Source organism: Gadus macrocephalus, chromosome 12, assembly GCF_031168955.1.
Source record: "Gadus macrocephalus chromosome 12, ASM3116895v1".
In the NCBI taxonomy this organism is placed as follows: domain Eukaryota; kingdom Metazoa; phylum Chordata; class Actinopteri; order Gadiformes; family Gadidae; genus Gadus; species Gadus macrocephalus.
The window spans coordinates 20100165-20119767 of NC_082393.1; the positions used below are offsets into that span (position 1 = coordinate 20100165).

Here is a 19603-nt window from a genome sequence, read left to right on the forward strand (position 1 = left end):
AACTAGTCAGTGCCTCAGGGTTTAGGATGACCCTGTGATTAATAGAGGAGGGTAGGGTCGTAACACACACACGCAGACGCAAACATACACACACACACCCTCATACGTACACACACACACGCGCACACACACACACACACACACACACACACACACACACACACACACACACACACACACACAAACAAGGCTGGTCATACTCATCTTTATAATCATAAAGTTATCCCATAAGAACACTTGGACACGCAAGAACAGGGTTTGTATTTCTAGCTTTAATTTCTTATGTGCCTGATTTTAAATCCTGAATAGAATTTTTAAGAAGGTTGTTTTTTATGCAGAGGAATAAAGAAAAGAGAAGCAAACACAAAGAAACAAGATTTCCCTACATGTACCAAAACCACATGGAAATGCGTGTTTTTGATGGTAGATCATAGCTTATCACTGTAACTATATAAAGTGGGTTGTGACTCACCACACAAAAGTTCATCATACTCCCATGAACACTGAAGAATGCCTGGGCTCACCATATGGCAGGTGACTATATTGCATTTTATGGAAGGTATTGACTTGCTCCCTATCTAGGAGCAGCAAAGAGTCATGTAGCAACGTGTCCGCTACTGTACTATAAAGCCTACACCCAAAAATTACGGCCTCACATTTGCCAGGCGCTAATATCCAGCACCAACTCACCTTCATTAAGCCCTGTTGCAACGGCTGCACTTTTATGAATTTATCAAGCCCAAGCCAAACCTCAGCTATCGGTTGTAGAAGTATCTTGTTTCACTGCTTTTATTATATCTTCCCAATAAATGTTACAATGAAGCACATTTATCATTGCCATATATATCAAGAGTTGTCCTGATGTAAATGTAAACAGTATCTGTTGAACAAAACGTTTTATCGGGCCTACTGAATCAGTTGTGTTGTTTGGATGCTATGGTTCTCTGTTCACTGTGAGAAATGATTATGAAGATTAAGTTACCGTCTCCCAGCAGCCAGAGTTGGTCAACTCTGCTTATCAATATCTATTATGTACGTCATCGCACTGTCCTGTTGTGTGCTTTTGAATCCCATTGGATATGTGATACTTTGATAGAGACTGATACAAATTAGTTATACTCGTTTTTGCCCTGTCTATTACTTCTTCTTCTTTGCGAGTACAGACCACGCTTCCAACACTGTGTATTGATGAGAAGGACATCATGAACTTCAAGGACAATGCCAATCCGGGTGGTCCAACCATCGTATTCGTCTCTCCTGGCTTCAGTGAGATTTCTGTTACCAATTTACTAGGCGAAATGCCCTTCAACGGAATCAGTACATGGAAGTATTTTGCCAAATGATATTGGTAATGGATGTACAATGAAGCCATGGGAGACAGTGATGATGGTTTGATCACCCAGACTGCTATGGTCCTTTAAGTTTTGATAACCCTGCTAATTGTATTGTGGTAAATCACAGCAGTAGCAAGACAATCATCGATCCCATCTGTGTTTGTGGAGCTTGAGCATATGTTAGCATGGTGTTAACCTCCCTCTCTCTCTCTCTCTCTCTCTCTCTCTCTCTCTCTCTCTCTCTCTCTCTCTCTCTCTCTCTCTCTCTCTCTCTCTCTCTCTCTCTCTCTCTCTCTCTCTCTCTCTCTCTCTCTCTCTCTCTCTCTCTCTCTCTCTCTCTCTCTCTCTCTCTCTCTCTCTCTCTCTCTCAGATGAGATCATGCAGCAGGAGATCAGGCCCCTGCTGGCTATGGACATCATCGAGCAGCTGCATCGCCAGTTTGCCATGCTGTCAGGTACGTGACAATCACTAGAGGCGGATGGTTCCTCTCTCTCTGAGTGCACGTGCTCGTAGGACTCTCTGCCTATATTTAGATCAGATGTCACACTTGAGGTTTTCATTGCCCGGCCAGGCAGATAGTCTTGGCTCTCCAGGATACAACACACAAGCCTGTTTTTTTCTTTTTCCTTTCAACCCACTCTGATAAGTGCTACTGATAAGAGATTGTGCCACACTTGTTGACATATTGTGTTGTGAGCTGTAAGGTGTACTGTGCCACCTCACAGAAAATGTACACAATTTATGATTACAATTAGCATCCCTCATAAAAAAGGTAGATCAATTCTTAAATACATCAACAATCATCAACATTGTGGTGCATTGTGGGCCATATCGTTTTCCAGTAGCTTAACATCAGTCTGGATGAAGTGCACAAAGCATTGGTCTATTACTAAGCGCATATTTGGGCGCTTACCCTGAGGTGCATGACAGTCCACTTTAGTGGCCAATTGGTAAAAAGGGGTTAACAATAACCTGATATAATATAAAACAGTTATTATATTACACTTAAATATGTAATGGATAATCACCGAGAGGCAGGGCAATAAACAGTTTGATATGCCCGGCTCGTGGAAGGTAAGCCGTCCACGAGCAGGGCATATCAAACTGTTTATTGCCCTGCCTCTCGGTGATTATCCCGTTTATTCTACTTTTTGCTTGCCAACATAATAAAACAATTCAAATACTTTTTCTCATTCATATTGCATGCTTATTATATGTATACTCAGTTTGAGTTCATCTCCCTCAAAAAGAAGTCCCCTTTAATTACGATCGATTAAACAAAATTGTAAACGGTGAAATGTCTTTTGCCTTGGGGCCTTGTCTTTTGCTTTTGTCATTCCGTAGTCCTCATCGCTCTTTAACCAGTCCTCAAATGTCTTCCCAACTCCGAATACATAAAAATTGACAATGAATTTGTCCATTTTTAAAAACACTACAATGGTTAGAACTACAGTGAATAACGTTAGCTCAGCTGTAGCTAATTAGTTTCTACAGGTAGCACACAAGGCTGCATCTGATCACTAGTTTGATAATGTAGTTGCTATATTGTATCTCGCTTGCGAATTATGTATCGACTGACCCTCCGATAGATTTCAGACACATTTTAGAAACTTTTTAAACAAGGTTTATTTTTACAATGGACCTCATGCTTGAATTTCTGTGATAGAAAAAATGCAAGCGGCGTATTGATCTATTATTTGATGACGCTGTTCTCAGTCAGCAAGAAGTAGAACCGACAAGTCAGCGGACAACCTGCCAGGTTAATGCCCTCCTACCAGCCAATCAGAATCAGGCTTCCTTAAACAAAGTAGAATAAAATATAATAAGCTCTGATTGTTAACTAGGTTAGTGTAGTCAGAGCAGCGGGGGTGGAAGAGGAAGTGTATCACAGTTTAGGAATATTCCCAACTCCAGTTAACCCCGTGGTTCACAAGAAAAGTATCAGCAAAGCTCTTTCCGGAGTGGAGATACGTGTGTGTGTGACTTTGCATTGTGTCAGCGTCCAAGACACACAGACCAGGAAAGAGCGCCTGATGACATTCTGGTGTATTTGGTGTCCTGTTATCGGATTCAACCTCCGCAATAGCTTCACTTTGTGTGGGTGTTGACCTTACATGGCCCTTGTGAATACAGTGAACTTTTATGTATGTGCTTGTGTCTGACCATAATCAAAGGCCCAATCCGAAACAGACCTTTAAGAGGGTATTCCGATTTTTTCTTTGTGGGAAAATGAGTGTTATACTGTATGAGTGGCGGGCGGCTATTAGGGGGGTCATTGCTTAGTATTATTTTAGTTTGAAAATTCCCCAAGGCCCTCCCATTTCTGGTTTCAAATGTTTGTCTGACTACCTTGCAGGAATGCAGATGGGCTTTAGGTGTGAATTAAACGGTAGAAAAATGATAACACAAATTTGAAAGAGATTGATACTATAAATAATGTAGTTTCCCAATTTCAAGGATATTGTCTGACATAAGTAGAAATAAAGTTTTTTATTTACTTAAATATTGATGCTTCAAAGAACCCTTGCCACTTTTGACCGATGTCTTTTCATCAATGTATTTCAATGGCCGACTTTATCCTTTCACAAACCTCTGGAAAGCCAATATGAATAAGCTCAATACTGCCATCTAGTGAGTACTGTATGCAAACAGCATGGATTAAAAAAACGGAATGACGCATTAGTAAACCTCATCTCTATGGGTTTGATGTCTGTCTTCAATATTTTTCCCTGGGATTTTTCTTTAAAAAAACATATGTATTGCCTCATATGTATTTTTGTAGGAGGGCGGGGCAAAGATGGGGCCCCCATTATCACGTTCCCAGAGTACACAGATTTGACCGATCTGCCTGATGAGGACTTCCTAAATGTGGTCACCTATCTGACAAGCATTCCCAGGTAAGATTTAATTTCAAACCGAAATGTATCAAGTGCATGAACAAAAACGCCAACATAGATCCATCAGTTCATCATCGATCCACCCATCCATCTCCTGTACTTGAATGTTCTAATTGGCTTTGCATCACGTCATCTATTAAAAAGGACGTCTGTCTGTCTGTCTGTCTGTCTCTCTCTATGAGTCAGTACTGCAAACATGGGTTGGGTAATTGTCCTCAATTCCTCCTAACTGTCTGCAGCCTGGACGCCGCCAGCATCGGCTTCGTGATCATCATTGACAGAAGGAAGGACAAGTGGACGTCTGTCAAGGCCTCCCTCACAAGGATAGCTGTAAGCATCCTTCTGCTACCACACACACACACGCGCACGCTAGCACGCACGCACACACACACTTTATATATTTCCATAATCAATATTCATTCTATATGTTCATTCTTCCGACACTAGGATGGTAGACCAAATGGAAGGAAGGAAGAATGAATGGATGGAAAAATCAATTGATGGATAAATTGTTAAATACTGTGGATAGAAAGATGATTACACAAGTGAATGGAGGCTTGAATGAAAAGATAGATGGATAGGTAGATGGATGGATAAATAACTGGAGGGATGGATGGATGGACTTAGGAGACGTGATTGTAATCGTCGGGCCGACCTGTGTATTACAAAGGGAGCGTTTCCTGGGAATCTCCAGCTTGTGCTGGTGTTGAGGCCGTCCCGGTTCCTGCAGAGAACCATAGCCGACATTGGCATCAAGATGCACAGGGACGACTTTAAAATGAAGGTACCGGTAAGCATGTTTTGCTACCAATCCTGTATTTAAAACTCAATTAAATGAATTGCATGTATACCGCCTTTCTTCGTTCTTCCCCTCGCAAAACCCATTCCCAACTTAATGACTCGTTAAGTTTTAATAATCAGCCACACAGAGTACGCCTTTGTGGTGGGATTTGCTAAAATATGTGAAAAAAATAAATGACACAAAAAATAACGATACCAATGAGCTGACATTTATAGCATCTGCTCTCTATCTTTCTGGATAATAAGCCAAATCTATAAGTTTGCGACAAAGGCTAATTTGTTTTACAAAAAAAGAACGATTGTCTGGTAACGCTATATCAATCATCAATTAAATATAATGCGTTTGTATGCTTTACCTTTGAGATTAATCATTTTATATGTTCTTTTTTATAGGCCGTTCTTAACTAAATACCAATGTTTTGACAATTATTGACAGATTGTTTGATAAGCTTCTGTGCGTTTGTGTGCGTGTGTTCATGTGTGTGTATGTGTGTTTGTGTGTGTGTGTGTGTGTGTGTGTGTGTGTGTGCGTGCGTGCGTGCTTGTGTTCATGTGTGTGTGTGTGTGTGAATTGCAGATCGTAATGCTCAACTCGCTGTCAGACCTGCACGGCTATGTGGATAAGTGCCAGCTGACCTGTGAGCTCGGAGGAAGTCTGGACTACTGCCACAGTCAGTGGATCCACCACCGTACGGTGAGTCCAAGATAAGTGCATGTCCACCACAATGAGTCTTTGTTGGGGTGCACTGCTATTCCCGACTGAAGGAAAAACACAATTATAGCTCAATTTCTCAGGTCTACTGACTGCAGGCTGACAGTGAAACATCAATAATCAAAAGGCATTCATGAAAATCAACACTATCTACAGACACTGAATGTTTAGGATTTTGAAATTGACTGTCAAAAGACTAATGGGCAGGCTTGTTCAATGTGACCAGCAGCCTCATTGAAAAAGCCTTTTTCTGGTTCATAAGAGACAGGATTTAAATTGACCTCAGACTCCAACCTGACGCAGGCTATCGAGAACTTTGCAGTGACGGTGAAGACCACAGCCAAGATGCTGCAGAAGTTTGGCACGGACCTGGCCGAAACGGAGCTGCCCAATGACGTACCGTGCACCAAGGAGCTCCTGACCGCACACACCGAGAAACACACCACGCTCAAGGTGCATTGAAGGCCCCACACACACACAGACCCACTCAGGCCGGCCCACATACACACATAAGCAGACATGCACAAACGAAAGCACACATGAAGGCACACACACATGTGCACATAGATATGTACGCACGTGCGCACGCACATGCACATTTTATGCACAAAAAACGATGGTGGTCATTCATGTCAATAGAGAATGTATGTGGAATTATTTGAGTGTCTATCAATGTTTTTGACTAAGAATTGCATGTAACGTTGCCCGTGTGTGCAATGTGTGAACATGCATGCATACAACTACTAGTAGAGACTGGATTACACTTACATTACTACATGTACATTGTGTGCCTTGTGTGCAAGAAATGACATGATAACCCTATGTTTTCTTTCGTTCTTTTTGTGTAGGATGAATTGAAACTAGCACTAAAGCAGGGAACGACATTGCTAGGTTGTATAAAGGAACAGTCGGCCAAATCAGAGAGCCACAAACTCAACCCAGACGAAATAGAGAACCAGACCACCGTAGAAAGGTAAGGGACCCTGAAGGGTGTTTTTCTCTATCGCAAAAAAAAAACACAGCTAAACCATTACACATTGCAAAAGTGCTGCCATGTGTTTTTGCCATTTATACAACCAGCCAGCCTGCAGCACACACAATGTAGACCACTGGATACTTTGGGCCGCCTAATGGTTGACTCAGACATACCCAGACTGTGTGTGGTTACTAATTATTTGACTTTGCTATTGTTCCTGGGATTAGTTCTAAGGATGTTCCAGTCAGCAGAAAGACTGCTTATTATCTGCCATTTATTTGTTCTAAGCACTGATGGTCCTGAATACTGAAAGCTAAATTTCAATCTAGTATAAATAGAGTGGTTTCACATAAAATATTTGTATATTTTATATTTTTACTCCTTCATGTTGTTTCACCACTGTGTGTTTGTGTGCTTGGGTGTGTGCGTATGTGTGTGTGTGTGTGTGTGTGTGTGTGTGTGTGTGTGTGTGTGTGTGTGTGTGTGTGTGTGTGTGTGTGTGTGTGTGTGTGGGCATGTGTGTGTGTATGTGTGTATACGTGTATGTCTTTTTCTAGGCTGTTAGCCCAGCTGGACGAGACAGAAAATGCCTTTGAGCAGTTCTGGTCAAAACACCATCTGAAACTGGAACAGTGTTTGCAGTTGCGACACTTTGAACAGGACTACAGAGAGGTGAAAGTCTGCATTCATTATTTTAACACTTTGCGCGTGACCACTCTGCCTTCCCTCTGTCCATAGCCATTACTACCGAAACAAGTTCGGTAGTAATGGCTATGGACAGAGGGAAGGCAGAGTGTCACGCGCAAAGATGTTATAAACTAATGAAGCAGACTTTCAACTATTGTAGTCCTGTTCAAAGTGTCGCAACTGCAAACACATGTATCAAGTTTCAGATGGTGTTTTGACCAGAACTGCTTCAAGGCATATTCTGTCTCGTCCAGCAAGGGCATATGACAGATTTCAGTGCCGTTTGAAACTTGAGTACACATATCGGGTTCCATAGCAGTGCATTACTTAAAGGTCCCATGACATGCTATTTTATGTATTCTTTAATATAGGTATTAGTGGGCAACTAACACAGTATTCAAAGACGTTCCCTAAATTCAGCCGTGGTGCAGTTACAGCCACTCCGAGCCAGTCGCACATTGAGCTTCCCCCAAATGCGCTGTTTCGGTGGGCGTGTCAAGGAGGAGGGTGGGGGTGTGGCCCTGAGCAGCTTGCAGCCACCATGCGCTCTGTTTACAGTGGATGTATCGCAATGGCGAGCCGCACACAGCCTTTAGCCGTGTTCTGTAAATATTCTAGAACACACGGGAGTCCTGGAGCTCTATATCTAAATATTATCATATAGCCTACACAGATATCTATATCATATAATATATATTATCACGGCCAAAAGCTGTGTGAGTCGATATTATGAATCTCAAACGACCGCGTTGGGTTCTCCGACGTTCCTGGTTCTTCAACGTCCACATCAATGTGAATACACACACTGTAACGCAAGTGTTTCTTGTCGGTTCTTTGACGTGTCTTGTATTTCCACAACGAGACTGTCGTGGGGGTTATCTGAGCCATGGTTGAGAAGGAATTGGGGGAAAGGAACTTTGATTTGACTCGCTGAAGTACATGAACTGTGACATGCCGCCGGTTGCCGCGAGGCACCATCGCCCGGCAGCGGGCAGCCGGCAGCAGGCAGCGCGCGGTTCAGTCGACTTCAGGTTGATGTGAAAGTGGAAGAACCAGAGACGTCGCAGAAACCGACAAAGTCGTTTGTGATTCATAATGTCGTCTGGAGGCGCACACAATATGTTATATGATATAGATATCTATGTATATGATATTATTTAGATATAGAGCTCCAGGACTGTAACGCAAGTGACTCGAGACACGAGACTCGTATTGGGGGTTATCTCAGCCAAGGTTGAGAATGAATTGGGGGGAAGGAACTTTGGCTTTGACTCCCTCAAGAACATGAACCACGACATGGAGGAGAAAGGGATTGTTGGCGGCGAATGTCTCCCGCTTGAGCCCCGCTGAGGGACCACCGCCGGAGGCGGAGGTGCATAAGCGCTGCCCGGCAAAGATCCCTTTCTCCTCCTTGTCGTGGTTCATGTTCTTGAGGGAGTCAAAGCCAAAGTTCCTTCCCCCCAATTCATTCTCAACCTTGGCTGAGATAACCCCCAATACGAGTCTCGTTGTAGAAATACCAGATACGAGAGTCCGACGTGTTATGCGCCATCACACCAACAGCAGAACGGTTATCCAAATAACAAGGAAGTGTACAACACTTGCGTTACAGTCCTGGAGCTCTATATCTAAATAATATCATATAATACATAGATATCTATATCATATAACATATTGTGTGCGCCTCCAGACGATATTATGAATCACAAACGACTTTGTCGGGTTCTGCGACGTCTCTGGTTCTTCCACATCAACCTGAAGTCGACTGAACCGCGCGCTGCCTGCGGCCGGCTGCCCGCTGCCGGTGTAAGTACCATATTGGCTCGGCTACTAGATCGGCTCGGGGTCCGTCGTCTGCTGATTACGTCACACAATACGCTATCTACAGCAATAAGGTCTTTTATGGCTTAAATTAAAGAGCCTGTAATGATCTTTCATTTTGAACATAGACCATTCCCAACCTATCTGTATGGATAGTTTTCTTCTAAAAACAAAACATCCCTCGGAATCATCTTGGCTGTTAAGATAAGCCGTCCGTGTTGCCAGATTGGGCACATTTTCAGCCTGATTTGGCTACTTTGAATCACGTTAGGCTGAAAAAACGGGAATATGCCCAATCTGGCAACACAAACCGAAACTAGACAGACCTACTCGCGCTCACACATGTGCTCGCTGTGGTTGCTATGACGACAGCCAGAGCTACAGCACAAAACAGCCAATCACAACTGTCCCTTAGCAGCCAATCACAATGTAGCCTACGCCCATTCAAGCGTACAGCCAATGATATTATGTAACGTAATCAGCAGACGACGGACCCCGAGCCGATCTGGTAGCCGAGCCAATATGGCACTTACACCGGGCGATGGTGCCTCGCGGCAACCGGCGGCATGTCGCAGTTCATGTACTTCAGCGAGTCAAACCAAAGTTCCTTTCCCCCAATTCCTTCTCAACCATGGCTTAGATAACCCCCACGACAGTCTCGTTGTGGAAATACAAGACACGTCAAAGAACCGACAAGAAACACTTGCGTTACAGTGTGTGTATTCACACACACACATGTGGCGCTCGCACGGTCGAGTCTCATTGGCGGGCCAACGTCTCTGGGCGGGCCAGGCAGAGTAAGCGGAGGAGCTGAGATTCCTCATGACGTCATGAGCACAGATTTCCAAATCAGCGCGCTTGAGCCTCCGTTTTTTCAAAGGCGAGCAGAACAGCTAGTGCTCGTTTTACAGCAAACGCAAGTTTTAGCCACTGGGGGACCATAGGCAGGCTAGGGGAACTCATATTTATGTTAGAAAACCTCATAAATTGAGATTTTCATGTAATGGGACCTTTAAGGTGATAACAGGATCTAAAACATAAAATAACCATACAGAGAGCATTGAGGCATTATCCACTACGCACAAAATGATAATAAACAGTTCAAAGGCAGCAAATAAACTCGTAATTGGAAAGAGTTGTAGGGTGACTTGTAGTGTGTGGTCTGAATTATTGAAGAGTTTATAGAAAAAGAATACACAGAGCAGATCTGTGTGTGTATGGTTAGTCCAACCTGTGTTCATTGATTGCTCAATGCACAACAGGTTTGCAGCCTAACCGAAACTCTGGCTGTGTTCCAAATCACACACTTTTTCTTTTTACTTACTTACTTTTTAGCACGTATTGCAGCTACCTTTACAAAGTACGTAGTGTGGCAAACAGCATGCATACAATTGGGACATACTACAGTTGGTGCAACTGATTAGCACACCTGTAGTGCCACCCATCGACCGCGTCGATGTGACGTATCCTCTGCTGCGCAGAGGATTGTTTGGTAGAATAGCCAAAAAAAGATTGTTATTTTAACCCATCATTACCTATGACACACATGGGTTGCCACAAGATGGAGGCATTGTTGATGCTTGCTTAGAAGCCGAATGCGATACCTAGTTAGTATATATATCTATGGCTTACATACTGCAGATGTGTACTCAAAATCCTGGTATTTTTGGCATGCAGCATTTGCCATACTATGTAGTGTGACATACTTAATCTTTTTCTGACATTCTAAATCGTGTGGTGGTTAGTGTATGAAGCCGCAGGACCAGAGTATAACCAGTTTGAATCGGGCCAGGTGAGGCAAGCAATACCCACACCTACTCAGTAGTTACCCAACAAGGGTAAGACTCCAGCCATGACGGCTTGAATAAGTATTTTGACAGAGCAGCTTTCATTTCCATCCCTGTCAGCGTTGGTTAATGCTATAGAACAGTATTGATGTATACTTTTTAACAAAGATATATTATCAGCATGCAATTCAGCTGACAATGATTTGAGTTCATTATGGTTAAGAGCATGTTGGCACATTTCAGTTGCAGAAAGTTAACTTTTCCTTATTTTCTTGTTGCCTCTCCTGCCTTCCTCTTTTTCTTACATCCAGGTCAAATTATCCTTGGATAGTTTATTGGAAGTGCTTAATGGCCTTACAGATAACGGGGATTGTGTGGCAAGAGTGGAATATCTGCTGAAGGAACTGAAGTCTTTAGAAGAAAAGGCCAAGGTATTGACACACATACACACGCGCACAAGCAGTCGGACAAGCAAGCGTATGCCCATACGTGTACACATGGGCACACACGTGCACACTCCCATTCTTTGCTCAGCAGAACTGCGAGCAAACGCACGCACACACACACCGAACAAGCACGGACCCTTTTCCCTCGTGCATGGGGAAATGCAAACATACCCAAATCCTTACCCTGATGACCAAATAGGCAGAACACGCTATTCACAGAGATATGTAAATGTTTATAGTTGCCCACACGCACACAACACAACACTTGGTATTTGTCCTCTCACCTCCATACTGAGCCTATCACACCTATCAACCCGCCCATGTCACCATGTCCCCGTGTGTCCCCCGAACCAGGCCACGGTGGAGGAGGCCCACCTCCACGCCTCCCACGGCGACCAGCTGATCCAGAGCAACCACTACGCTGTGGACTCCATCAGGCCCAAGTGCGTGGAGCTGCGACGCGTCTGCGATGACTTCAGCAACGAGGCCCGCAAGAAGACGGACGTCTTGTCCAAGTCGCTGCAGATCCACCAGGGCATCGATAAGGTTGGGAGGAGTTACGCTACAGCTGTAGCGTTCTTGCATTTCGTTGGGTTTGTGTGTGAGGGGGGGGGCAAAACAACTTCTCCTCCCAGTTGAACTCCTTCATGTTGTCGTGTTGCAGAGCCATGGGGTCATGAACATGTTGTGAGCTTTTGGATGTGAATTATGCATCACTCCGCCTACTAACATATATAATAAACATATATCATATATAATTCATCAATTCACAAATATTGGTTGGCTATAAAGGACTGACTCAAATTTTTTCATTTATTACGTAGAAGCAACTAGAAACTAAAAGGAGGTGAATATAATTAATAATTAAATAATTAATTGTAATATATTGGAAGAACAATTTAAACTAGAAAAACTTGCCATATAACTAATCTTCGTCTCTCCCTCCCTCTCACCTGTCCAGGTGAACCAGTGGTGTGAGGCCGGTGTTTTCCTGCTGGCGTCCCAGGCCGTGGACAAGTGTCAGTTGCAAGAAGGGGCGGAGTCAGGGCTGGTGGACATCGAGCGCTTCCAGGAGACAGCCAACGAGAAGCAGCTGACAGAGCTCCGGAACATCCACAACCAGTACGAGATGGTGCTCTCAGAAGACATCAAGGTAGCAAACGGAAACCTCAGCCACCTGATGTTCAGGGAATGAAGGTCCCCTACAGTGTTTTCAGCCCAAAATCTGGATTTGGCTACATGCATAACCAACAGCTAACAAATGGTAGAAATTGCCTGGTTGACTGTTAATATGTAAAAATCCTTGGATACAAACACACAAAACACACTGAACAGAACAAGACAGCTTGTATATATATATGGTTTGAAGAACGATTTAAAGAATCATAGCGATACGAAACACATGAACCAAAATACCAAAAGATTTCCCAACTGCATATATGTATTGGCATACCATCTCACACACCTCAGGCCAGTGTGCTGAAGGCCTTGAAGAGACTGGAGGACGTCCAAGAGATGTTCGAGAAGCGACACGCTAGTCTAAAGAAGCTGTCGGCCAAACAGACCCGGCCTGTGCAGCCCGTGGCCCCGCGGCCCGAGTCTTCCCCTAAGAGACCCCCCCTAAAGAACCAATCCAGGACCCCAGTGGCCCCACAGTGTAAGCTACCTAATTTTCTCATGAGACCATGTGGGGCATCTTCTATATTACACTCAAAGGATCGTGCCTCGATTTGTTGAGACCCTGGGTTACATCCCTTTGGGCTGTGTGGGCGTAAAAGGAAATGTGTAGTTGCCTTGACATAGATTATTTTCAACATCAGTATTTAGCAGCTCACATAGCTGTGTCTTTGTTTTGTTCTACCCGAGTAAGTGCGTTATGAGCTGCCCTGGCTCAGAACCGTCAGTTAGGTTTGTGCTTGTTTGTTGGCACAATTGGAGAAAAAATCCTAGCCAGGGCAGTTCATTATGCACTTACTTGGGTAGGACAAGATCAAGCTCCTCCTTTGGGTGCTGCTAACCACACAATGTCGGAATGCGTCTACACCGCGAGAGGGGATGGGTTGCATCAATATCACGGGTGATTTAAATCTAGTTGTACAATGTCAAAAATCAGCCAAATCCTTTACGAATAATACTTTGTGAATGAATGAAACCAGTGCCACAATCAGCAATTAAAGCGAATGGTTGTTCGAGAGAAAAAAGCTCTTAAAACAAACATCAACTACTACATTACTCATGTTCCGCTCTGTTGTAGCTCTCGCCCGCAGAGTGTCAGAGAACACAAACAGCAGCAAGCAGCCAGCCGAGGCAGAACTCAACAAGAAAAAGAACATACGCAAGGCAAAGGGAGGCCTCAAGGTGACCTTTGCCAGATTAGCCGCACACACACACATACATCTGCTTTTAAAATGGTAACACAATACATCAATGACAAACAGCTGCTATATCTATTTGTACACTGTAATACATTCCCAAGTCGTGTGTGTGTGTGATGTGCCAGATTGAGGTGATGCATGAAGCAAGCCAGGGGGGTTCCACGCATGTGGTCCCTTCTGCAGAGACCGAAGAGAGCCTCTCGAACAGACGCAGGTAAGTGACCACGACACAAAAAAACAGAAAAACACAAACCCAGGAACCTGAACCCGGTACATTGAAAGCGATACATTTTTCCTTTCACTGCTACGCCGACGACACACAGCTCTATGTCAATACCACAGCTGCCACCCCACCTTTAACATCACCGTCATCCCCATCAAAACTCACCACGTGTCTGGAGGAGATAAAGGGATGGATGGAGCACAATTTCCTCTAACTCAACAGCTCCAAAACCGAAGCCATCCTGGTCGGCACCTCTCACCAGACCAAATCATCATCCATAACCAGCATCCCCTTTTCTGGCTCAAATATCCCTCTCTCATCAACAGTCACAAATCTTGGTGTAAAAATTGACCCCCAACTCACTTTTGAATCGCATATCAACCACTTCTGCAAGACCTCCTTCTATCACCTCCGCAACATTTCCAAACTCCGCCCCATTCTCTCCCTCTCAGACTCCGAAAAACTAGTTCATGCCTTTATCTCCTCCAGACTGGACTACTGTGACGCACTACTCATCGGGATCCCTAGCAAGAGCCTGCAGGGACTCCAATACATACAAAACTCTGCAGCTAGGATCCTGATGAGAGTGCGCAAGCATGAGCACATTACCCCCATCCTCCACTCACTCCACTGGCTTCCGGGTTCCACCAGGATTGAGTATAAGGTTTCCCTCCTCACTCACCAATGTATCCATGGACATGCCCCCCCCTACCTCAAAGAACTTCTCATCTAACATAACACAACACGCTCCCTCCGCTCCACTCACTCTAACCTCCTCCACATACCCAGAACCAAACGTAGGACCATGGGAGATAGGGCCTTCAGTGCTGCCGCTCCACGCCTGTGGAACGCCCTCCCTGACGCCTTGAGGGCACCACAATCCACTGATTGTTTTAAAAAGGTCTTAAAACATCTCATCTCATTCTCATTTTCTTCCGCTTATCCGGGGTCGGGTCGCGGGGGGAGCAGCTCAAGCAGGGGGCCCCAGACTTCCCTTTCCCGGGCCACATTGACCAACTCTGACGGGGGGATCCCGAGGCGTTCCCAGGCCAGTGTTGAGATATAATCTCTCCACCTAGTCCTGGGTCTTCCCCGAGGTCTCCTCCCCACTGGACGTGCCTGAAACACCTCCCAAGGAAGGCGCCCAGTGGGCATCCTTACCAGATGCCCGAACCACCTCAGCTGACTCCTTTCTAAGTAAAGGAGCAGCGGCTCTAATCCGAGTTCCTCACGGATGGCTGAGCTTCTCACCCTATCCCTAAGGGAGACGCCAACCACCCTTCTGAGAAAACTCATCTCGGCCGCTTGTACCCGCGATCTCGTCCTTTCGGTCATCACCCAGCCCTCATGACCATAGGTCATAAAACATATTTTTAAGAAAACTTTTGGCTCCCACTCTTAGATGTTTTTAAACCCCTTTTATTTTTATAATAAATATATACATCTTTATTTTTTTAACAACACTGCTTTTAACCCGTAGCCCATTGAGATTTTCGAATGAAAAGGGCAATATAAATGAAATGTATTATTATATTAAAGCAGCGAGAGAGAGAGCGATTACCACAAGTTGTTGGCCCTGTAGTTTGTTATCAAGGTGTGAGATTCTCAATGCAAATTTGTAGCAATGTCTGTGACTGCATGCCCCCTCAGTAGCTGTCAACTCAACCTAGGGGACTTTTGCTGGCCTCGTCCAAACATAAAAGATGCAGGGTGTTGGGATTGCAAATACAGGCTTATTGTCATTTTGCATATAATGCTACATGGATCTGGTGCTCCATGTTGCCATGCAAGAGATCTCTTTCTCTGAGTGTGTGTGGTGATGACTGTGCAAATTGATTAGTCAATGTGCAACTGGTGTGCATTCTCACCCAGCTCAAAAAGAGAGAGAGAGAGAGAGAGAGAGAGAGAGAGAGAGAGAGAGAGAGAGAGAGAGAGAGAGAGAGAGAGAGAGAGAGAGAGAGAGAGAGAGAGAGAGAGGGGGGGGGGGGGGGGGGGGGGGGGTTGGGGGGGAGGGCAGACAGCCATACACCAGACAAAGATGGAGCACTCCCACGTCAAGCGGGGTCTGTGGGGGTTGCGGAGAACGAGACAGAGAGAAAACGCTTGCCAATAAATCTCTGACATTCTTCCCTTTTTTGCCCAAAGAACCTCCTGTGATGACGATGATGCATGGCCTTGTCATAATTACTCCGCTCCCTGGCTAAGCAGCGGCTTCAGACAAAGAAAAAGTACATCCGAGGGAAACGGGGTGGAAGTTAAACAAAGAAACCTTTTCTTTTAATGATTTGATGAAATGACAAGTGTGCTCCCGTTCATTTCAGACCCTGGTCCTTACACTTATAGTGACCCAGACATAGGGATGCATCACTGCAGTAGTAGCCGGTTGGTTGCAAGTGGCATATATTTGCTTAGGTTTCAAACTGATAATGCAGACTGACGTTAAATGATAGTAATTTTCATAATACTGAGTAATATTTGCTATGGTACGGACAGCAATTTTTGCTGTGGTACAGACACCAAAACTAGAGTTGCTGGGATACTTTGAATGCTAGCATCATGTGTAGTATTGCGTGATACAGAGGAGTCTTACAAATAGGTAACTATAAGGCTTAATTTTACACCACTGGGATATGCTCAGCGTTTTAATGGTTTTACTCAGGTCTCATGACCTGACTTATATGCCTCGACAGCATCAGAAAGTCAACTTGTATTTATATATAGAGCAACACATCTTTTTACACTGTCTTGTATAGTGTTGACTCAAGTTTACTTCTGCATTTCAGTTTAAAAAGAATACAATAGAAACTCACAAAAACAAAAGTTGTGAAAGAGTAGTCTTCTAAAGAATAGGGAGCCTGTTAAGCCCTAGGCCTATTTCACAGGCCTCCTGCCCGAAATGACATGCCCAAAATGAATAGAGTATGCCTCCACAACTACAAGGTGCTACATGAATAAAGTTGGTTTCAAAAAGAAGGTAACATCTGTGAGGTGGCTGCAGAAGTGTTAGAATCAACATAGATGTTACTATGTCAGAGTAAATTCAGTTAGATAATAGTAAGAAATGTAAATTTTCAATTTTCGCCTTCATTTACATTTAGGGCATTTAGCAGACGCTTTTATCCAAAGACAAACATTTGTCATAAGAAGTGCAACAATATATCGCTGTCGGTACAGTAAGGATGTTCATAGAACTAGTACAACAATCGCTAGGCTAACCAATTCCCCGTGTTACAGCAATGATAGCAGCTACTGCAGTTGCTACACAGTTAAGTACTATAATACAATACAACACAATACAATACAATGTACAATGGTGGCCAGAAGGGGGAGGGTGGCTATGCAGAGTCGAGGTGGAGTCTGAACACCTAGAGGACTCTGAACGCCTAGAGAAAACACATTATTTAAAGTGAATGCCACCTTGAAACTATGGGATAGTAGCCCAGAACCTTTATATAACAACATCTGATGAGGACCCTGTTTCAGGATAAATGCTAATAAAGTGAATAAAGGTAGGTCCAGGCGGACTAAATGGTGCCATTTGGGAACTTTTGGGCACCATCAGTGCCATTTGACCTTTCTAAGGTAGCAGATTGTAAAACTAATTGTATTTCACTGACATATCACTATAGGTATTCATTCCATCCAAATTCAACAGTTTTTTGACCCAAATCCATGTAAAAAAAAACACCATTCGCCAATCAAAAGTATTTGTTTATTTGTTTTGCTCTTCTTTGGCGCCGCTCTTCTAGTTCAGTGAGTTTTCGTCGTAGAGTGATGAGAGTGATATCATTGGAATATGTGGAGCCTCAGCTTTCATATGACATATAGTTGTGTGGGTGGCATGAAGTAGCGGTGCCCCCGCCCCCGGGGGCACCCCTTAAACCAAAGAGGCTAAACATAGGCCCCGTCCACACGAAGCCTATTTCATGGCGAAACCGCAAAGGTCTTGTACGGTTTGACCTTCCGTCCACAAGAAGCCGGCGAATCCACTGACCGAAACCGTAAACTTCTGAAACCACCCTCAGAGGTGGTTTCAAATCGACCCAGTTTCGTTTTGGAATCGTGTGGATGCCTGAAATCGACTGAAACCGTAAACCATGACGTCATCGCCCCACCCCTCGACCCTCTAGCCAATGACTGTTAAGCCCGCGGTCACCCTTTATGCGCATGGTCGCCTCTTCTTCTTATATATTTTTCTTCTGGATTTCTGTAGCAGAAGCAGCGCCCCTTATGGGCCTGGAATGTGTACTACAGCGTTTCTACAGATCTACCCGGTTTCGCTTGACTCAGTCTTTACGGAGGTACTCCGAAACCGGATAGATCGAAACCATAGGTCTCGCTGCAGCCTGTAGGACATGGACATCCAACGTCCAAGTGCTGTCACGTGACGACAAGATGGCGGACGCAGTGAGACTACTTAGCCGTGTCCCAATTCCTCTAAGAATAGTCAAATCTCCTATCCTTTACTTAACCTTTGTGGAAAACGTCATAGGGTCAAGGAGAGATGAAAATGTGCTTCCTTTCGAACATAGGAAAAGACAGCGCTGTTTAAAATGAATTCGACCCCACTTTTCCTAACCGACGTCATTGAGCGACGAGAGAATTGCTGACCTCTAGCGTTTCTACGGTGGAACTACAGTTTTCCGAAGTTGGTCTACAACAGGGGTTCTCAAAGTTTTGACAGCTGAGGGCCAATTTAGGAACCCAAAATTTGACTGAGGGCCGCCAAGGGGAAAAAAATATAGGCGGGTAACGCCGTCAGCATCCCAGTGGTGAAAAAAAACATTGCACCGTGGACCTCTGGGTGTGAGGTTCATCTGAGGTTATAGCAGCTGTCATGAAATGAGGAAAGAACACTAGAACAGGGAAGTTTCCCTTACACTCTTTAGACTGTGCAAGATTGCTGTAACCCTTCCTGTAAGCTCAGCCTCTTAGGAACAGTTTCTCCACACTGAAACTGATAGAATAAATAGGAAATGGCACATTGTTTTACACTTCGTTGTCACCCTGGAGTACAAAACAAATGTTTATATGATTTTGATGATTTAGTATCCCCAACAACAAGCGCTCCAATGCGTTCTTGTCGTATTGATTTCAATGAGGTTGGGCCAACAGTGAGAATCCCAATTCACATGTGAAAAAAAGAGGCTCAACTTATGTTGATTTAGAAATTAACTTCCCCCAGTAGTCTTTCTTAAATGTGAAGTCTGCATTTTATTTTCTTACAGTGTATATTGTTTGCTTAATAACCATCAATATATGATTTCATTTCGATTCAAATAATATGTTTCTTGGGATTGGTATACATTATCAAATTTATTTTCTGCTCTTCTCTACAAACAAACCAATAAAAAATAAAGACATAAAGAAATTACAAATATTATGTCTCCTCCGTTTCGGACACTTTGCGCTTCCTCGAGATACTGAAGATAGGTGGTAGAGTTCCTCTTGCAATCTCTCTGCCCTCCTCCCTGAAATGAGCAAACTAGGGCCCGACCGATATTGATTTTTGAGTGCCGATGCCGATTATTTTCAGAGAAAAA

General features: G+C 44.1%; 1 protein-coding gene and 2 long non-coding RNA genes across 3 annotated transcripts in view; 2 read left to right on the forward strand and 1 right to left on the reverse strand.

The window, feature by feature from the left end:
- The window catches only part of mcf2l2 (MCF.2 cell line derived transforming sequence-like 2), a 95499-nt gene that overhangs the window by 26186 nt on the left and 49710 nt on the right, over positions 1-19603 (forward strand). The window contains 14 exon segments of the mRNA XM_060066780.1: positions 1706-1789; positions 4118-4232; positions 4472-4562; positions 4903-5022; positions 5611-5727; positions 6049-6198; positions 6594-6718; positions 7279-7393; positions 11328-11447; positions 11817-12008; positions 12424-12615; positions 12933-13119; positions 13717-13820; positions 13963-14051. Of these exon segments, the coding sequence (XP_059922763.1) occupies positions 1706-1789; positions 4118-4232; positions 4472-4562; positions 4903-5022; positions 5611-5727; positions 6049-6198; positions 6594-6718; positions 7279-7393; positions 11328-11447; positions 11817-12008; positions 12424-12615; positions 12933-13119; positions 13717-13820; positions 13963-14051 (1801 nt within the window).
- LOC132468945 (uncharacterized) lies at positions 14058-17297 on the forward strand. The gene is made up of 2 exons (XR_009528298.1): positions 14058-14961; positions 15418-17297. It is a non-coding gene; the product is annotated as an uncharacterized LOC132468945 (long non-coding RNA).
- Positions 16844-19540, reverse strand: LOC132468947 (uncharacterized). Its single transcript, XR_009528300.1, has 2 exons — positions 17749-19540; positions 16844-17306 (listed from the first exon to the last, which is right to left on the reverse strand). It is a non-coding gene; the product is annotated as an uncharacterized LOC132468947 (long non-coding RNA).